Source organism: Phacochoerus africanus, chromosome 1 (genome assembly GCF_016906955.1).
Source record: "Phacochoerus africanus isolate WHEZ1 chromosome 1, ROS_Pafr_v1, whole genome shotgun sequence".
NCBI lineage: Eukaryota > Metazoa > Chordata > Mammalia > Artiodactyla > Suidae > Phacochoerus > Phacochoerus africanus.
In genome coordinates, this window is record NC_062544.1 from 132,696,235 (window position 1) to 132,717,364 (window position 21,130).

Below are 21,130 nucleotides of genomic sequence, written 5' to 3' on the forward strand. Positions count from 1 at the left end.
GGTGATAAAACTCATTTTTCCCTAAAGAGACAGCTAAAAAGTACCAGTTATACATTTATGAAGTACCAGCAATCAAAATTATGGATTTTCTAAAAGGTTTTTAACTACTTTTATTGAAAGGAAAATCGCTGTCTCAGACTTTTGTGACACTACTGCTAATAATAAATTTTACCATTTAGACATGGCCATAATATGGTAGACACTGTCAATAAAAGTATGGAGCAAAGACAATCTCTGTCTTTTAAGTGATGCCTTCTAATTACATGCCGGAAGTGATCACGTGAAATACCTAGGCTAACTAATGGCGCTTAAAATATAAGAATACAGAGCAGTGACTACAGTGATCTAATGTGCTGTGTGGGCAATGAATAGACAGTCAAAATTTTTTCTAATGCTTTCATAGCTTACAGGTAAAAACTGTATTTCATTTGCATTTCTGACTAAAATCTGTTGCCCCCCACCCCCAAATGTATTCCAATGTCCTTTGCTTCTTTTTGAGCAACGTGGTTGCATCAGGCCTGTTGTTTTTGGCAAACTTGTCTAAACTTCTATTGAACATTCTAGAGATCACTAGAGGGCACTGTGGTATTTAGGCCACTCTGACCTCTGAGGGCTTGGAAAGGTCTTGAAGTCCTATATAATCTCAGGAAGGTGAAAGGAGAGACATTTTAAAGGGCAAAACATGGTTTTTTGGTAGCACCCAGTCTTTATCACTGAAACAACTCAAAAGTGCATCAAAAGTGGGAAAGTCAGATCCATAAAAAATATTAAGCTCATTGTGCAAAACTCAAAGCCTGGTCACCTGGGATCTGAGCAGGTAAAACTTCCTCCTCCAGTTCTGGAGACTTAAATGGTGAGGCTGGAATTCTATTTGCATACACCCACCTTCCAGAAGGCTACTCCCTCTCCACGTGCTCCAGTGTCCCACACTAAGGAGAGGTAATTTCACTGCAGAACATTCAGCCTTGCAAGCCCAGAGCCACAAATGGGTTTGAAACAATTTATGATATCCGGCCTCCTTCGACATGTATTAGCATATACCTGGTTTCTTTAACATACACTTTGTTTTTCCAAAACCACAAACATAGTTGCTGGAATTTCATGTGGAAGTGCTTAAGGGGCTGGAAGTTAACACCTTTGTGATCCTTGCAGCCTCACGGTGGCTGCGAAACAAAAGCCTCTTTGTCGAGGCTTTCTTGAAATGTTTTCTTAACATGTTCCAAGTAGTTTTAGGCCGGGAACTAAAGTAAACAAGATGTTACCATGATAAAAACACTTGTGAAAACATTACAGGGCAGCGCACTTAGTAGTTTCTTTCACATAAAACTCTTCAGAGTTTTCAGAAGTGAAATCTGCAGAAGAAACATTTTTTTTAGAAAGTGAGTTAGCAGTGTAATGTCCTCTCCTCTCGAGGTCCTCAGCACCTCGACCTTTTTTAAAGGGTCAAAGTTCCACCTCTGGGCCTTCTCGAGCAACATTTCTCTCCCTGTCTTCTATGAGAGCACATACAAAATTTATTTTGGCTTTCACAAGTAAGGTACATCTGACTAACATGCAAAGGAATTTGGGTTTTGATTGTTTTGTGTGGTGTTTTTCTCCATGAGGAACAACCAAAACATAAAAACAAAAACAAGAAAAGCCTAAAGTCCTATCAAATGGATACTCAGCAAGGATACAAATATTATTAAAAAAAAAAAAAGATGTTATACAAGTGACTGTTGAAAAGAAAAACTAGGGGAAATGGAAATATTTTACCCCAACGCACAAGAGTACCCAGTATTTGTGAAACTATGGGTCTGTGTCTGATTTTACATTCTAAACTAGAAACAGGAAAAGGTGGTTGTGATTTAACCTTCAAATCCACTCCCCACCTTGCCCAAGAATGGCACGGGCTCTTTTTCAAAAAGAAAACGGCGCGTCCTGGCTGTGGTGCAACAGCATGGAGGGTGTTTTGGGAGCGCTGGGACACAGGTTCGCTCCCCAGCCCCGCACAGTGGGTCAGGGATCCACCGTTGCCACAGCTGCAGCTTAGGTCACAACTGTGGCTTGGAACTGATCCCTGGCCTAGCAACTCCATATGCCACAGGGCAGCCAAAAAAGGAAAAAAAAAAAAAAAAAGAAAGAAAAAGAAAAAGGGGAAGAATTATAGATCCTGTTTTTACTAGTGAAGACTATGTCTTTCTTCCACCTGGTTTAAAAAGAAAAAAAAACTGATCCAAGCAAGGTGAACTCTCTGAGCTTCACCTATTTGGATGGTACAGGGTTTGTTTTTGTTTTTCTGTTATCGGAGGATTCCAAGCAATGCAGGGCCAGCGGGTGGATTTCATTAGCATGAGCTTGAGGACCTGCTGGTATCAGTTTCCTCCAACAAACACCACAGTCACATGATAACTCACGGTGGATAGATTAAAAAAAAAAAATCAACACTAAAACTGCAACTTGTTTTCAGAAGAAACAGGGAAATAAATGCACACAATAGCCTGGGTATCTGCTGATTCTGATAAAGCGTCCCTCTGTTGGCTGGGAGGGAAAGACAACAGGATGGTTATTTGTACAGGATTTATCTTTGAAATCAAGGGCCCTGTGGTATACACCTCACCTTGGGAACAAATACTGCAGAAAGATCACAGAAGAGTGTCAAATCTCTGGTTCTGATTTACTAACAGTTATGATATTTCTTCCTCGGGAGGGAAAAAAATAATACAGGCTACACTTCTAGACCTATGAGCCCCCTCTCTCCCTTTCCCTTCTCTTAACCTCTCTCTCTGTTAACACTGGCATTTTATTGTCAGATGGGATTTTTATCCTGAACAGCTGATCCTGGCCTCTCTAAAAGCAACATCCTTCTGGCCTGAGCAACAGAAGATTGGAAAACAGTTACCAAGTCAAGTCAGTTACTTTACCCCTTTCATACTGAACCCTAAAAACCAGGTAGAAGAACCCAAACCCTATGCAAAGTAAAAAAAAACAAAAAAACCCAAAAAACCCAAAACCCAAAACAGAAAAAAACCTGGTGAATAAAGCAGCTGTACCAGACAGGCATGGGTATTTTCCCGAAATATGAATAAAAACGATGAGGGCTTTGTGAATCTCAACTAAAATAACCCAGGAGAGCAATGCCCAGGGAAGGCGAAAATGTGGCTCAGCTAAAGTCATAATGAGAGCAAAAATTTTAGCCCAAGTCAAAGGTCAGCAAAGTGGTCAAAGGGACATAGCCACGCCCAGTCCTTATAGAGGGTTTTATGGCTGCTTTCTGTGCTACAGTGGCAGAGCTAAAAATGGTTGTCTTAGAGAGCGGATGGCCTGTAAAAGGCCATCATGTTTACTACCTGATCCTTTACAGAAAAAGTGTGCCACCCCTACCTACTTTTTACCAGAAATCTGTACTTAAAATTTTTATTAAAGAACAGCCTCTTCTGACACATCAAAGCTCTGCATAGTCACAACCTCTTCCCTAGGTACAAAGTCAGAAATGTTTGAAGAGTTGAAATTATTTGTCTTTAAAAAATACATGTTAAGGGAGTTCCCTTCATGGCACAGTGGTTAGCAAATTGACTAAGAACCATGAGGTTGCGGGTTCGATCCCTGGCCTTACTCAGTGGGTTAAGGATTCGGCGTTGCCATGAGCTGTGGTGTAGGTTGCAGACGCGGCTCGGATCCCGAGTTGCTGTGGCTCTGGCGTAGGCCAGTGACTACAGCTCCAATTAGACCCCTAGCCTGGGAACCTCCATATGCCGGGGGAAGCGGCCCTAGAAAAGGTAAAAAAAAAAAAAAATACACATTAAGTAGATAAGAAAAGAAGTATGGATGTTTTTCAGGAGTGTCTGGCACTTGCCATGGTGGACTTTTTAATTCTCACAACCCGAATTGCATGTGCTGATGCTGAGGCTCAGAAATGATACATAACCAGCTTAATGAATGCACTCATAGAAAGTGGCTTCACTACCCATTCTGCCTTTCCTCAAGGGTTTTTTGGTACATCATGCCTTAAGCAGAAAGTATACACTTAATAAAAGGAACTGCTTCTAACTAGGTGGTATTATATGACAGGAGCAGATACCATGAAGCCAAACTGCCTGGGTCTAGATCCTGACTCCACCTTTTCTTTTTTTTTTTGGCCTTTTGGCCATGCCAGTGGCATATATAAGTTCCTGGGCCAGGGACTGAACTCACACACAGCAGCAACCTGAGCCACAGAAGTGACAATACCAGGTCCTTAACCCACTGAGTCACTGGGGAACTCTTTTTAAAACTGAAGCATAGGTGATTAACAATGTTGTGTTTTATATATATACATGTATAATGTCTTATACATAATGTTATACATACATTTAGTGTGTGTGAATATATATACGTATGTGTGTGTCTATATACATTTTTTTCCATTATGGTTTAGCACAGGATATTGAACATAGTTCCCTGGGCTATACAGTAGGACTTTTCTTTGTTTATCTATTTTATATACAGTAGTTTACACCTGCTAATTCCAAACTCCTAATTTATCCCTCTCCCACCTTTCCCCCCCTTTGGTAACCATAAATTTGTTTCTCTGTGAGTCTGTTTTGAAAATAAGTTTATACGTTTAACTCTACACCTCTTATTAGCTATGTGACCTTGGGAAAACTACTTAAACTTACTGTGCCTTAGTTTCCTAATCTGTAAGTCAAGAGTAATACTACAATGTTATCACTATAAGGTGGTTGTATTAAATGAGTTATATATGTAAAACACTTGGAATTGTGTCTGTGGCACAGTTCAAGGCTATTTAGTTAAAAACTCTTACCAGGGGAATATAAAATTAGGGGGATTTAGAAGACAGGTGAAAAAAAAAATGAAGCAACACCTAAATCAAAGTCAGAGCAGTATTACATTTTGTTGCATGTTCCTGTTGTGGACATGGGTATGATCCCTGGCCCCACTCAGTGGGCTAAGAATCCTGTGTTGCCTCGAGCTATGGTGTAGGTCACAGATGCAGCTCAGATCTGGCATTGCTGTGGCTGTGGCACAGGACGGCTGCTGCAGCTCTGATTCAACCCCTAGCCTGGGAACCTCCATGTGTCTCGGGTGTGGCCCTAAAAAGACAAACAAACAAACTGTATTTTATTGAGTAAGACTGCCTTGAGAATCTAAGCACTACTAATGCCAATACGCTAAAATTGAAGGAGAAAACCTCTAAAAGAAGGATAATGGAAACAAAGAGTGGGCCCAGGAAAGGGGTGCTTTCAAAGTCTACAAATACAGTAGTTTGAGAAGAAATGCTTGAAACATGACTTCCTGGTAACAATGACTCTACTGGGAGATTATTCAAAGAGGCCACGTGGTTTTTGTTTGAACCACAAGAAGTTATGGTACCTCTTTCAGTCCAGTTCAATGGAAAGCAAAGTTGGTTTCACTTAAGCCAACATGATTACCCTTCAGATTGAGCAGAGATGTGGGAAATGTGAATTCACAAGAAGACTAACTTAACTTTCCACTACTTAAGGCAAGATCTTGAAACCTGAAGACAACTCTGAATTTCCAAGAGCGAAAATCATGTTGCAGAGAAAAATCAAAATCTTGAATTTGTCACATTCGGCCAGTCAACGTGTAAACTCAGAAAAGCACCGAAAGAACTCTGAACTACAACGGCTTTTTCTTATTCATCATTTACTCCCCCTATACTGGTTTATAACATTCATTTTTTACTCTTGGGAATCAAGTGGCTCATCTGCAGCCCCCATGTGGCTCCCAAGAGGTGAACTTTCTTTTCCTCTCTGAAGGTGGGCATGTGACTCAAGCCTGGCTACCTCAATGTGATTGGTTCAAAGCTACAACACAGGACTCAAAGTGGGTCGACCGGCTGCTGAGGACATTTTACTGGGACTACTGGAAAGAGAGATGGATCTGGGATTGACAAACTTGTGGGACAGAACTCTGTCTTCTTCAGTTCCACTTGAAAAGAGCCCAAGAATGAAGGCAACACAGAGGAAGACAGAGCAAAGGGACAATGAACCAATACTTCTATAACCTTGTTCAGGCATCAGGGTCCAGTCATGCTTGCAGCCAGCTATACCACTAGACTTGCCAATTACAGTAACCAATTATTAGTCCCCATGCCCCACTTTTTTTTTTTTTTTGGCTTAAGCCAATTTAAGTTCCATTTCTATGGCAAATCGAAGTCTTCAGACAAAAATATGTCAATAAATAAGCACTAGGAAATACATAAGCAACAGCTTTAGGATGATACGGAGCATTCCAATTCCACTGAGCAAACATGTCATGCCATGTGCAAAAAACCACAATAAATAATAGAAGGACAGGAATAAAAGTGGAAACTAAATAGGTGGTTTCCTATACAAGAGCCAGATTCCTAATACCTTTACAAGAGAAAAGGGCTTCTTTACAAAGGAATCAAGTCTAGGCTCCAATTCTAATGATTTTTGGATGCTTTTCTTTCAAACCAGATGTGGTTTGAAAGTGTGAAGTCTCCTTATGGAGGTATATCTGCCCTCCCCACCCCCACATACATATACCTAACTGTCGGCTCACGTAATAAACGGACCTATGATTTAAGGACTTGGGTAGAAATAGATTGGTTATGACCAAAACTTTTTAAGTGGGTCCAACTGGAAAACTGCCCTTTTCTCCAGTGACTCTAAAACTGGTACTTGTCACCAAAAAGGTTGACAGCAATTTTAGAGTTCTATAGAGTTTATAAAATAGATTATATTTATAGATACCTATCAGCCATTCTATGGATGAGGGAGATTAGCACCAAGATATTAATCAAAGCTAGAAGTGGTGCAGAGGGTGAAATCAGAATTTAAAAGTGGTTTCTGCCAAGATCTTTTCTTCTCATTATCTAAATACAATTAGGCAAATGATCAGGACATAACAAAACAAAGATTCTATAAAAAGTGATTTATAAGAGAACAAAGCCCAGCAGCATTAACTTGAATTACGATGATTTTAAAGGGCTGTTGCTTAAAGTATCACTGCTCTCAAGTATTAATATTTAGAAACAATTTTAAATCTCTTTTTTTTTAAATTTTAAGTACTTAAGTTTTTAATGACCACATAATGCTCTTAAAGTAAATTATTAAAGCGAGGAAAACTCTGAAATAGATTCGCAGGCTTCCACTCATTAATCAAAAAATGATACCCACTGCAAGCATTTGCAGGTAACACCAGATATATCTCTAAGGGTGGCTTTACTAAAATATTTGTATCTAGGTCCATAAGGACAGAGATTGTTCTAATATAAATGCTGCACAAAACCAGAGATCTGCATGTAAAACAGCCTGCCTCTATTTCCTGGGGCCTGAATGAAACAGAAAAGAGGGAAACACACCCCTCCCCATGGCCCCCAACACTCAATTTGCAAACCATCATGCATCTACATATACAGGAGTTTTATATGTGTATATGTTTGCTTGTTGCATGATATATAAATATATTAAATATAATGTAGTATTATATTCAGTCCATACATCAATGATTCAATGCTACTATGAATATATTTATGTGATGTCAATAATGCAAAGGTGGTTGAGTCTCAGTCTTTTTAAAGGACAACTATAGGTAGGGGAAATATTAAGATGTAGGACAGAAGCCTTTCACTTCAGCTATCAGAGGATTAACATATCATTTACTTAGAGTGATACTTTATCAGTGGTAGAGAGTCAAATGGGATAATCTGTTTTAGTCACACTTAGGATAAGAATCAGAACAAAAATCAACACCAATATAGATAGATAGGAATCAAATTTGTAGCATTCCCCAGCATCCATTTCTTAACATTGTGTAAAGTCATTTGTGAAGAAACAAAGAAGAGGCCTAATCACTGAGCTATAACTGGCCAGTAGTTGGCACCAATTTTATAAAACTAGAGCTAGTGAGTACGTCATTGATTGATTTTGGCTGCACCTGAAGCATGCAGAGGTTCCCAGGCAAGGGATGGAACCCATGCCAAAGCAGTGACCACACCAAGTGCTTAATCTGCTGAGCCACTGGGGAACTCCTCATTGATTTACTATGTAGGGATGTGAATAACAGTGAAAACGACATCACTACAAGTTTAATAGTGGGAGAATTTTTTGTGAATCACTGTCACTCTGAAAAAAATAAGTACATACCCGCTCTTACTAAGACGATCAAAACTGCCCTTGGATATAAATCTTTTCCACTTTATGAGGCAACTCTCAACAGATCCTGTAAGTATTCCTACGGCGGTGCTGGACATGGTGATTTAGAATCTACTCTCAAAATAGTGGTGTGAAACCCTCCATCGAAAAGGCATTTCATGAGGAAAAGCATGAACAGTGGGAGCTGATGGCTATGTAAAACAAGAAAGCAACATCAAATCATTCTTACTTGAGAAACGATTGGAAATCTTCGCATACGGCTTCACAGCCTGGCCACTTGCATACGCCGTGTCCATAGAGAGGATGGCTGTGAGGATGCTCCTCGTGGGACAAACTGAAAGAAAACACACAGAGGACAAGAGAATGAACTGGATGCCCAGGACCATCGCAGCAGACGTAAAAGCAAGAGGAGCCAGCCTACGTGGCCAAAGGTGGACATAAGTCAATCTGCGCTTTCCTCCTCCCGTGGAATTAACTGATTAACTTTGCATTGTGCTTTACTTCCAAGTAAGAGTTAAGCTTTGAAACATAAACAGTCCAATATGAGAAATATACTGCCGTGCATGAAAAAGCGCTTGAGAGGCTTTTGTTAGAGGCAAAGCTCCCTACTCAGATGGCAAAGGGGTCTTTAAAGTCTGAAAGTTATCATTTGATCCACATAAAGAAAATTAGAAAATCTGCACTTGATTTTGAAATTTCCTGCTCTTTTCTACCCAAAACATTATGATTTTTTTTTTCTCTTTCCTCTGGCCACCAACAGCTTTCGTATAATTGGACATTCTTTTCTCAAGTTAATGCAGAGGATAGTACAATCAAATAATTCAGAATAAAATAATTTACAAAGACAAATGCATCCAAGTAGATGATTAACTCAAAAAAAAAAAAAAAAAGTGGCAGGAATATTCTATGCCTAAATTACTGACCCCAAAACTTAAAGAACACTTGGCATGAACATGAAGGGGTTAATCCTCCAGTGGGGTTCCAATCAATAGGTAATGATTCGGCCACATGGATCCAGGTCACAGGATGCTTTGATCTGTGCGACGTGGTGCTGAGGGAAGTTATCTGTTGCCCTTGCTGATGAACCATATTCTCAAATATTTTCTCTATTAGGTTTCTGCATCCAGACTTCTTTCTACAGTTCTTTCCATAACTTTAGATTCCATCAAATTGAAATGTAAAACTAGCACTAAGAATTCTGGTTTGTACTGAAGCACATTCTCTTCAGCAAAAGGGCTATTTTGCAACTTACTCCACTGCTTCTGCCTGACTTTCAACTTAAAGCGCATTGAATTATGGTCTCACACACACACACACACACACAGAGTCTTGTATTTTGTATTATCACCTGGATGCATATTCATATATTTTATCAATTCATATACACAGAGCAGATATACACAAATGCCACTTGTCCTTGACTTATAATTAATCCGCAGTGAGCATATTATGAACATTTAAACTGAGTCATTAATACTAAATACACGTATACACCCAACAACACCTTATCAAAGATCCAGAGACCTCCCTATGCTTTTGAATAATGTGGTTAGAAACCTAATATAATTTGAAAATGACACACTACTTAGCCTTAAAACAGAAAATAAATCTGGGAAACAACAACTCAAAAAATGCAGGAAACAACTCAGGAAAGCACTGAAAGGTGCTCCCATGAGAGAAAAGAATGACAGAAGTGGAAAGTTCCCATCATGGCTCAGCAATAATGAACCCAATTAGTATCCATGAGGACACAGGTTCAATCCCTGGGCTCGCTCAGTATGTTAAGGATCCAGCATTGCTGTGAGCTGTGGTATAGGTTGCAGATGCAGCTTGGATCTGGTGTTGCTGTGGCTGTGGTGTAGGCCTGCACCTATAGCTCTGATTCAACTCCTAGCCTGGGAAATTGCACATGCTGCAGGTGTGGCCCTTAAAACAAACAAACACAAACAAACAAACAAAACAAAAGACAGATATGAACTAAGGTAGCTATGGAGAGACCTATAAACCCCAAAGATAAAATGATATTCTCTGAGCAGTTAGGAGGGTTAAATTCCACTAGCAAGACTGACTACCTATCCATTTTTATCTTCAGATTTTTTAAAAGAATAAAAGAGGTGTGATACAAAAACAGAATTTTAAAAGACTACTGGCAACATTTCAAATCTAAGACTCCTAAGTACCAGGATTCTCAGAATATGTAAGGCGGAAGGAAATCATTTAAGAAGAAAATCATTCCTACCAAGTACCATATAAGGAAAAAGAAAAAAAAATCATAATTACTCTTTCCTTACCAATTTTATTAAGTTTTAAAGTATTTTCATAATTCTAAATGAGTTAGTATATATTTGCTGTAAAAACATTGTAAAATCTTTGAAAAGAAAAAATTACCCTCAGGTACATAGACCCACACATTTTTGACAAATTAAGACAAACATTTCTATCATTCTTTTAAATTGAAGACCATTTTGTAAATAATTTCTGATGTTATCAACTAATTCTCAAAAGCCTTATTTACTGATATGTCACAGTTCATCACAAATCATCTTAGCTGCCAAAACTGATCCTTCTAGCCATTCCTCTTTTTTCGGGGTCTTTTTAGGGCCACACCCATGGCACATGGAGGTTCCCTGGCTAGGGCTTGAATTGGAGCTGAAGCAGCCAGCCTACACCACAGCCACAGCAACTCGGGATCTGAGCCGAGTCTGTGACCTATACCGAAACTCATGGCAACACCGGATCCTTGACCTACTGATCAAGGCCAGAAATCAAACCCACATCCTCATGGATGCTAGTCAGGTTTGTTAATTGCTGAGCGACGATGGGAACTCCCATTCCTCTATTTTGGACACTGAGATTCCCTTCATGTTCCTAATATTCATGAATAATGTTAGAAATAAAACTCACCAGGCCAAACATCCCAGTATATAACTGATTTTTACCAGAAGATACTTTCAGAAAAATGAAATCACTCTTTTAGAGTCCTAAGTTTTAAAACTGACCATGAATACTCTTTTAAGTTGCTTGTGAGAAATGCTAATTGCCTATTCTCAGCCATTATACGTATTTTGTGTGATTCTTTACACTGGAAATGAGGCACCTCAACCAGTTAGGATGTATAAAAATTGCATCACCAGTTAAAAACTGCCAATGGTTATTCGACTGTTCTGGGTGGGTTAAGTCAAGAGGGTTCTGAAAGGAACAGTATGAAAGAAAGCAATATGCTTTCACTAGAGGAATTTACGACTAGACACAAATTGTACACGATTTAACGTGTTTGCACCCTCACTCCCTACATAATTTGGTTGCCTTACTTGTGAAGGCCTCCTTGGCCTGAATAAAAACTACTCTCGGAGTTCCCATCATAGCTCAGCAGATAGCGAACCCAACTAGCACCCCCTGAGGACATGGGTTCCATCCCTGGCCTTGCTCAGTGGGTTAAGGATCTGGTATTGCCATGAGCTGTGGTGCCGAGGCTGAGATCTGGTATTGCTGTTGCTTGGGCATAGGCCAGCGGCTACAGCTCCAATTGGACCCCTGGCCCAGGAATCTCCATATTCCGTGGGTGTGGCCCTAAAAAAAAAAGACAGAAAGACAAAACAAAACAAAACACTACTCTCCTCTAGGAATTTATGCTGAGTTCAAGTTGGTATCCTTATTTCAAAGTAAGAAGAGATGACAAGCTTTTAAAGCCTTATAAAGATAACCAGTCACACCTGAAGGCTAGAGAAAGGCCAACTCGTGGCACCCCTGCATCTTTACACACTTAGAAGACCTGGAAAGGTGCCTCTACGTTAAAACTGTATTTTTTATTATGAAAGGATTATAAACTCTTCTTTTTAAAAGTTCACCTCATACTGTGCTGGCTCTTCAACTTGGACCACTCCCCTTGCTCACCTAACATTCCCATGCTGCTCGACATCCCGCAGACACACCATCACTGCACTGCATTCTTCTTCTCATGGACTAGAGTTTACAAAAAAGGAAACACACGATACATACTATGGTCACTTGCTTTTCCCATTTGGAAACTTTAAAATATACAACTGCCTGAAATAAAGTGCTTCGTTTTGGAAGGAGAAAGAAAAGCCTGGCAGCGGTGGCCAGGCAGAGTATCTCTGGAAAGATCTATAAGATACTGAACACTTGCTGACTCTGGGGGAGGAGCCTGGGAGTTGCGGAGGGGGGCAGGGGAACCGCATTTTCACCTTATCACTTTTTATATCTTTTCAAATTTTAATTCTGTGTGTGGTGGATATTTTTGGCTGTGCCATTGTTAAATGTATGTACACACACACACACACGCACGCACGCAAACCCCCATAGAGACATACACATGCATGGAATAATCAAGTAGGGGCAGGACTTCATTTTCAGACTGTCACTTGCCCTGAGGGTGGTACAGCAAGTGCTGTACACCTGCTGCCCGAGTGGCTGGTCTCCCTTCTGGCAGTGCAGTCATTCTGGATGAAGCATCCTCAGACTCTACCAGATGTACCTCTGAATGGGAGCTTTTCTGTTTCATCAGGAAAGGGTTGAACAAGTCTTTATATGCTTACTACCTTTCAGGACTTGCTACCAAGAGAGAGAAGACAGGAATTTTTTTTTTTTTTTTTTTAAAGTGAGTATTGGAATTTTAAAACCTGAATTAATTTAGAATTTCATTTTCAGGATGAAACTTGGTGGAAAAATGACCATCTCAACATCTTGTGGTCAGATGGAGCCTGTGGGTTTAAACAAACTGTTCAAGGGTAGTTCACTGATGTGAGAAGTATAACTTCTGAAAGGCTGCCAAGATCAGGGTTGAATCAAGATGTATTTGATTTTAAAGGGATTTAAGCATGTTACGCCCAAAATTAAGCTTCAAAAATTGAGGGTCATGTGTCGAATAAGCTACTTTTTTACTATCAACTCCTAGGCTGAAAATTCCTAGTGGCAGTGACAGCATCCAATTCATTTTTACCTACTTAGCACCTAGCATTGAACATGGGCTCAATAAGCGTTAGATGAATTCATGAATGAGCAAACAATAAACAATTAAATTACTTTTTAGTTACTATGTGGATACATACTCAATTAACATTTGCCTTTAAAAAAAAATTCTTGAAAGTAAAAACCAGAATGATGCCAATCCCTCTGACAAAATAGCATTTTGACAGTTTCTATTATTTAATTTTACTCCAAATATATAAAATAATAATAGTATGCAACTGACACAAGTAGCTGATTTAAATTTCTTCTGATAATCCCTGGTATGTAAAAATTATATCTTGTAATACAAAAAAGTGATGGCGTTTCAGATCAGAAGGAACCAGCTTGCCATGAAAAGTATAATTACACAAAAAAATAGGTAATAAGGATTCCTGACATTACATGATACTAAATACACTCTATATTATTCAGTGTGGTGTAACGGTCATTCTTAATGACATTTATTTATGACTTTTGGGGGGTATTTATTCTTCTTATATCAAAGTGCACCAGCCAGGGTCCTAAAGGTTAACACTGACTTCAGCCTTTGAGAAGATTTTATAGAATGGTCATGGTTTTATAGAATGGTCATTTATAGAATGGTCAATGGTACTCACAATTACCTTCCCAAGTTCACTACTTTCTTAAAACTTGAAATTATGATCACTAAATCCACTTTCTGAAACCAAGAGCCACTTCTTATTGCAGTCTGTAGACTTTAGCAATCCTTTTGCTGTTAGTCCTGTAAGCTAATTTTCCCTGTGGTAGTGAAGAGACTAATTTTTGATGGGGATGCAAGGCACAGACACCTCAGAGAAAAGGTGACCATCCTACACCACTGGTGGGAATGTAAACTGGTGCAGCCACTTTGGAAAACAGTATGAAAGTTCCTAAGAAAAAAAAACAAGACAAAGCAAAAAACACCTAAAAATAGAGTTGCCATATGATGCAGCAATCTCACTCCTGGGCATATATCTGGAAAAGATGAAAACTCTTAATTTGAAAAGGTACATACACTCTAATGTTCACAGCATCGCTATTTATAATAGTCAGGACATGGAAGCAACCTAAATTTCACTGACAGATGAGTGGATAAAGAAGATGTGGTACATATATACAATGGAATATTATTCAGCTATAAAAAAGAATGATGACATTTGCAGCAACATGGATGGAACGAGATTATCACTCAAAGAGAAGTCAGACAGAGGACGATAAATGTATCACTTGCATATTGAATAAAAAAATACAAATGAACTTATTTACAAAACAGACTTGCAGACACAGAAAACAAATAAATGGTAACCAAATAAGAAGTGGAGTGGGGAGGGATAACTTAGGAGTTATGAATTAATGGATACAAAATAAAATAGATAAACAATAATGTCTTACTCTATAGCACAAGGAACTATACTCAATATCCTGTGATAAACTATAAATGGAAAAGAATCTTAAAGAAAAAGCACAGACACCTATGTGTATCTCAAGATGCTTCCTACCAACGTCAGTGCCAAATTTCTTTTCTCCAGGGCACATCTCCAGCTTTTCCTATGCCCTGATCTATGTTCTCATGAGTGTCTGTAAAGTCTTGTCCCTATTTGCTTTTTCCTGTTTCCAAATTTGCCCTATCTTCATTTTCTTAATTTTTTTTCATCTGTAACAAAAGGCTACATCTGTGCCTACAAGGATTTATAACTTCTCCCCTTGCCTCCTTCCTACCTCCAAAATCAACCCCAAATTATAAACTGTATTGCATTTCACTAGCATGTTATATGATACATTAAATGATAGAAGACTGTTGGTCACTCTCTAATGACTCACAATGATGGAACGCATTTTTCTAAGTTTCACTGAGGTAGAGTCCAGATCCCATACTACTCACTCATTTAAAGTATACAACACTATAGTAATACATAAAGTATACAATACAATATTCATGAAGTTGTAAAAACATCACTGTGATGTAATTTTAGAACTTTTTTTTTAATTACAGCAAAAAGAAATCCTGGACCCATTAGCACTCACTCCCATCTCTTTCCAGCCCCCACCTCCTAGCAACCACTAATCAACTCTCTATTTCTAGAGATCTGCCTATTCTGGACATTTCATATACCTGGAATGCAGTCTTGTGTGCCTGGTTTCTTTCACTTATCATAATGTTCTGGAGGTTCATCCACACTGTAGCTTGTGTCAGGGCTTCATTTCTCTCTCTCTCTCTCTTTTTTTTTTTTTTGTCTTTTTGCTATTTCTTGGGCCGCTCCCGCGGCATATGGAGGTTCCCAGGCTAGGGGTCCAATCGTAGCTGTAGCCACTGGCCTACGCCAGAGCCACAGCAATGCGGGATCCGAGCCACGTCTGCAACCTACACCACAGCTCACGGCAACGCCGGATCGTTAACCCACTGAGCAAGGACAGGGACTGAACCCGCAACCTCATGGTTCCTAGTCGGATTCGTTAACCACTGCGCCACGACGGGAACTCCTCATTTCTCTTTTGATGGCTAAATACTCTTCACTGTATGTATATAACACATCTTATCTGCTCATCTGCTGATTAACATTTGGGCTGTTTCCACATTTTGGCTACTGTGAATAGTGGTGATACAAAATATGTATATACATGTACCTGTTTGAGTACGTGTTCTCAATTATTTTGGCCTATATCTAAGAGTAGAATTATTGGGTCATGTGGTAACCATGATCAGTATTTTTGTGGAATTGCCTATTTTCCAAAGCAGCTACATTACTTTAGATTCTCACCAGCACTGTTTGAGGCTTCCAATTTTTCCATACCCTTGCCAACACCTGTGTGCCTTTATCTTAACCATCCTAGCAGATGTAAATAGGTACCTTCTTGTACTTTTGATTCGTGTTTGCTTAAAGATTAATGATGCTGAGGAGTTCCCGTCATGGCGCAATGGAAACAAATCTGACTAGGAACCATGAGGTTGCGGGTTTGATCCCTGGCCTCGCTCAGTGGGTTAAAGATCCGGCATTGCCATGAGCTGTGGTGTAGGTCGAAGATGAGGCTCGGATCCCCTATTGCTGTGGCTGTGGCACAGGCCAGCAGATATAGCTCTGATTAGACCCCTAGCCTGGGAACCTCCATATGCCGCAGGTGTGGCCCAAAAAAGACAAAAAAAAAAAAAAAGTTAATGATGTCAAGCATCTTTGCCTGCCATCACTTCTGTATCTTCTTTAAAGAAATGTCTTTTCAAATCCTTTTCCCATTAAAAACACACTGGGTCCTTTTTATTGTAGAGCTGCAAAAGGTTTTTTCCTGTACATGTTTTCTGCATGCAAGTCCAGTATGAGATATACGATTTGCAAACATTTATTCCCATTTTGTGGATTGTCTTTTCAGTTTCTTGATGGTATGCTTTGAAGCACAACAATTTTAAATTTTGATCAAGTCCAATTTATCTTCCCTCACCTTTGGTTCCTTGTGCTTTTGGCATCACATCTAAGCAGCCACTCACTAATGCAAAAAGTAATAAAGACCTATTCGTGTTGTCTTCCAAGACCTGTAGCCCTCACTTTTGATCAATTTTGAGTTGATTTTATATATTGTGTGAGGGAGGTGTCCAACTTTACTCTTTAGCAAGTTGCCCCAGCACCATCTGATGAAAAGATTATTCTATCAGAAATGATTTGTCTTGGCACCTGTTCCAAAAGCCAAATGACCATAAATGTAAGTTTTGGAGATTTTCTTTTTTCTTTTCATGGCTGCACCTGTGGCATACAGAAGTTCCCAGACTAGGAGTTGAACCGGAGCTGAGGCTGTGGTCTACATCACAGCCATGGCAACACTGGATCCAAACCACATCTGCAACCTATGCTGCAGCTTGCGGCATCGCTGGATCCTTAACTCACTGAGCGAGGCCAGGAATCAAACCTGCATCCTCACTGACACTATGTCGGGTTCTTAACCTGCTAAGCCACAACAAGAACTCCTGGAGCTTTTTTTTCCCCTTCATTTTTGCTGAATTTCTTTTTCCTCAATGTACTACACTCGGTCTCAAAAGAATTTATACACATAAATCACTTTTGAAATTATATTGTTATAACTTCTGAATTCTGATTGGGGGGAGCAGAGATAAACTTTTACTAAAATTAAACCTGAGCGACTAAGCAGTTCGAAGAATGAGTGCCTAGGGACAACTCTGTTTCCAAGATCCTGTTGGCCCTCTGTGTGTGGAAAAATCTTTTCCGAATATACTCTGTGGATCTCTTGGCATAACACATAAATGGAACAGAACTTGACTGCTTCCTGGGGGCCAATACTATTTCTCTATGGGGAGGGCTGGATGCCAGGTGAATGAAGACCTCATGCTTCATTACAGATGTGCTAATAACCAGGTACCTTGCAAGTCATTTAACTGCTCTGACTTCCCATTCCTCATTTGAAAACCAAAGGGAAATACACAACAGGACCTGGGTTGCTTCTCCCAGTGGGAGAGGCTCCACCAAACTTCTTTCTACCAGTTACGCAGATGGAGGAGGGAGTGGGCACAAATGAACTATCTTCTTCCTGACAAGAAAAATGAGGAGGTGCTTAATGAGTATCGGTGAAAGGAATGAATGCGATCTGTGTCCTTACCTCTTCCAGGGAGCAGGAAGCCATCCCCTTCTAAGCCTTTCCCCATCCCTGCAACTACATATTCCCCAAAGCACAACTAAGCCCTTTTCTCACTTCCTTTGACGTAGAAGCTGGTCTGCCTCCATCCTTTCCCCACTGGCCACCTTCCTCGTTCCCGCCACGTTGGCCTTTCAAAACCATCCAGCCAACATTAGTATGGTGCTGACGCTGAGACAGCCACCCAGGACAGCAAAGATGAAGGCCAGTCCTCTGACACACCACCTCTGTGCCTTTCTATGGCTCAAGCCTTTCATCGTCTTTTTTTCTTTCCAATTCTTCAGTCTCATCTCCATACGCACATGCGTCTTTATGTCCATCCCATGATAACACTGTTAGCCAGGGAACCTTCGCCTCTCAGACCAATCACAGCCTATGATTCTGGCTGGGTGACAAGGAGATGCTCATGCCTTGCCAAAACATGAAACTCACCCCAGAGGCCTCAGGTTTGTGGAAAGGTGTTCTCTTCATACACCATTTCAGGGCTGTTAATTAAGGTATTTTACACTAAGCTGAGATCGTTAACAAGAGCAAATGTCAGTAGAAGCCACAACTACGTTAAAGCTTTTCCTTTGCTTTGCTTAATTCTTCAACAATTTACACAAAACCCACTTGCCCTTTTCTCTTCACTTTGCAGTTCTTACCACATTTCCTTGCCTTCTACTTTTGCTACCATATCCTACTCCCAATGAGATTTTAAGTGAACATATCGAATTTCTTAGGTTTGACTATGAGAGTATTTGACTTTGTGAGTGATGGCATGACATCTGAAAACACAACACAATCAGACTTCAGATGTTTGTACACTAAATGCTGAAGAACTAATTGATATGAAACATTTGTGATACATACAGTAAAGTCACCTTGAACAAAACCAAACTAGATGCGCTGGCTTTGAAATTTGATCACAGAGGACCATATAAAAAAGAGCAATGTAGATGCATAACAGCAAAAGAGATGGTTTCTTTTGTATCAAGCACAACTTTCCACTTTAGAGTCTATTCTTCAAATATTTTTCAGACTAAAGTGTAACTCCTCAAAATCAGCCAGAAGTCAAACCCCAAGTCTCTGGTAGTAAATAAAAAAATAGATTGAGTTTCTTCATGTGTTATATCATAGTATCTGAGGGGAAAGGTCTTATAGCTGCCCAGGAGAGCGCCAATGATATGTGGGAATGGGGGAAGCTGTGATTTGAGCAGTGCGTCTTTTTTTCTGGTGCCTTCATAGAAATGAACTTCCTCTTAGCTTTTACTGAAAACACGCCAAGAGGCTGATGGGCTGCTGCTTTCACACCGAAGAGGTCGAAGCCGGCCGAGGAACCACATTTCCAGCACACTACCTCAATTTTCGCTTTTTGCTCATTACACAGATACACCATCTCCAGAATTTATTAATCAATTCTCCAAAAGTGAGCTGGCAATTGGTTCTACATCCTACCACAAAGACAAGGGTGTTTTATTAAAGCCTATTAAAGGGCCTACAATAGAGCAAGGCAAGCTGGGGTTCTTGGCAAATGGGGAGATGCACATATATGCCTCTCTCTCTTTTGCTCTCCCACACATTGAAGCCCTGACTCTCCTTCCCCAGAACGCTCATCATCTCAATTTTCAGCTGCTTTTCAAATCATGTTTAATTAGAGGATTTCACATTCCCTTGTGATATGATATTCATGAGTAAAACTTGCAATTGGAGTGACTGTGAATTAGTCTATTAAGGGCCAGATTTGTGCTTTTAAACAATGATGGAGATTATTGTTATTATCTGCTCTCAATATTGTGCCTCGAGATGTGAGGGCTACCTTAACTAACTTCACATCTGAAATACAAGCTATTAACTATTTACGTCTGGGGTGTTTTTTTCTTTTTTTTCTTCCCTTGAAATACAAATTATCTTGAAAGAAGTACAGGGTCACCTCTCCACAAGGGTCCCCAGGGTATGGCCCACTATGCAGTGAGCTGGGTGAATCTGAAAGATATATATAAATACCCTCTCTTTTGTAGTTACAGGGTCATGTTCATGTGTACTGGAACAAAACTGGACTCATATATCAGCTTTGGGACTACTCCGCAGAGTAATTACTCATGGAACCCATTTCTGAGAATCAATTTAAGAAAAAAAATTAAAATTTTACTTTAAAAAAATAAAGATTTGGAGTTCCCACTGTGGCAAAATGGGTTATGATCTGGCTTGTCTCTGTGGAGGCACTGGTTTGATTCCCAGCCTGGTACAGTGGATAAGGGTATGGCATTGCTGCAGCTGTGGTGTAGCTCACAGCTCCAGTTTGGATGATCCCTGGCCTGGGAACTTTCACATGCCATGGTGCAGCTGAAAAAAAAAATAGTAATAAAGATGTGATGGAGCATGATAATGTGAGAAAAAAGAATGTATACATGTATGTGTAACTGGGTCACCATACTATACAGTAGAAAATTGACAGAACACTATAAACCAGCTATAATGGAAAAAAAAATCATTATATATACATATATATATATAAAAGATTTGACTTAAAAAATTTTAAGATTGTTGACTTCGCTAAAAGGATTAAAACTGTATCAATGGGTAAGAATACACATTCTTCCTTTTTTCACTGCTAATCATAGAGTAATGTGTCTCAAATTTCATTATAGATATAAATCACCTGGAGATCTTTTTCACATGCAGATTCTGATCCAGCAGTTTGAGGATGGGGCCTAAGACTATGCATGTCTAACATGCTTCTGGATGATGCTGATGGTCCTGGCCTGTGGCCCCTACCTCAGATCTAAGGATCTTGAGAGTCCCCTGTTCAAGATCTGACCTCAAAGTGAGCATGCTCAAAGAAACACTTGTAAGGTGTCCCCTCTATTAGTAGTGGGTTGAAAAGCAAGGTGGAGATGGAAAAATATCAGGAGGTGGGGGCATGGGCAACCTCACCAAGCAACAAATTCATAAAAACTCCTGCTGGCCGAAAGTTACTTAAGAATTATACGCAAGACTTTTTTTTTTTTTTTTTAATATAATGAGGCAGGTAAGACTGGAATAAGTTAGCACAGGGAAAAGGTCATTTCCTATTTCTGTTCAGCGAACACTGATTTTACAGATCTGACCAATGATTTGGTTAGAGAATAATGTGTGCCAGGCATTATATAGATCAGGAGCACCCTGGAATAAACCTTTGAGTCTGGGTTGGACAACAACCAAAGCTTCACAGATCCTCAAGTCTAGGTCCGCCTTAGCATCTTCTGAGTCTTCATTATATTCCTGATCCCGGGAAGACAGCGTGTGTGTGTCAATAAGTAGGATCTTTTTTTATTTTTATTTTTAAGGGCTGCACCCGCTGCATATGGAGGTCCCCAGGCTAGGGGTCCAATCGGAGCTGTAGGTGCAGGCCTACACCACAGCCACAGCAATGGGGGATCCGA

At 39.8% G+C, this 21,130-nt stretch overlaps 1 protein-coding gene across 12 annotated transcripts in view; it reads right to left on the reverse strand.

The window, feature by feature from the left end:
• The window catches only part of FOXP1 (forkhead box P1), a 620,675-nt gene that overhangs the window by 47,238 nt on the left and 552,307 nt on the right, over positions 1 to 21,130 (reverse strand). For all 12 annotated transcript variants that reach the window (XM_047779137.1, XM_047779155.1, XM_047779131.1 and 9 more), the window contains one exon: positions 8,353 to 8,457. In XM_047779137.1, the coding sequence (XP_047635093.1) occupies positions 8,353 to 8,457 (105 nt within the window). The remainder of the gene's footprint in view (positions 1 to 8,352; positions 8,458 to 21,130) is intronic.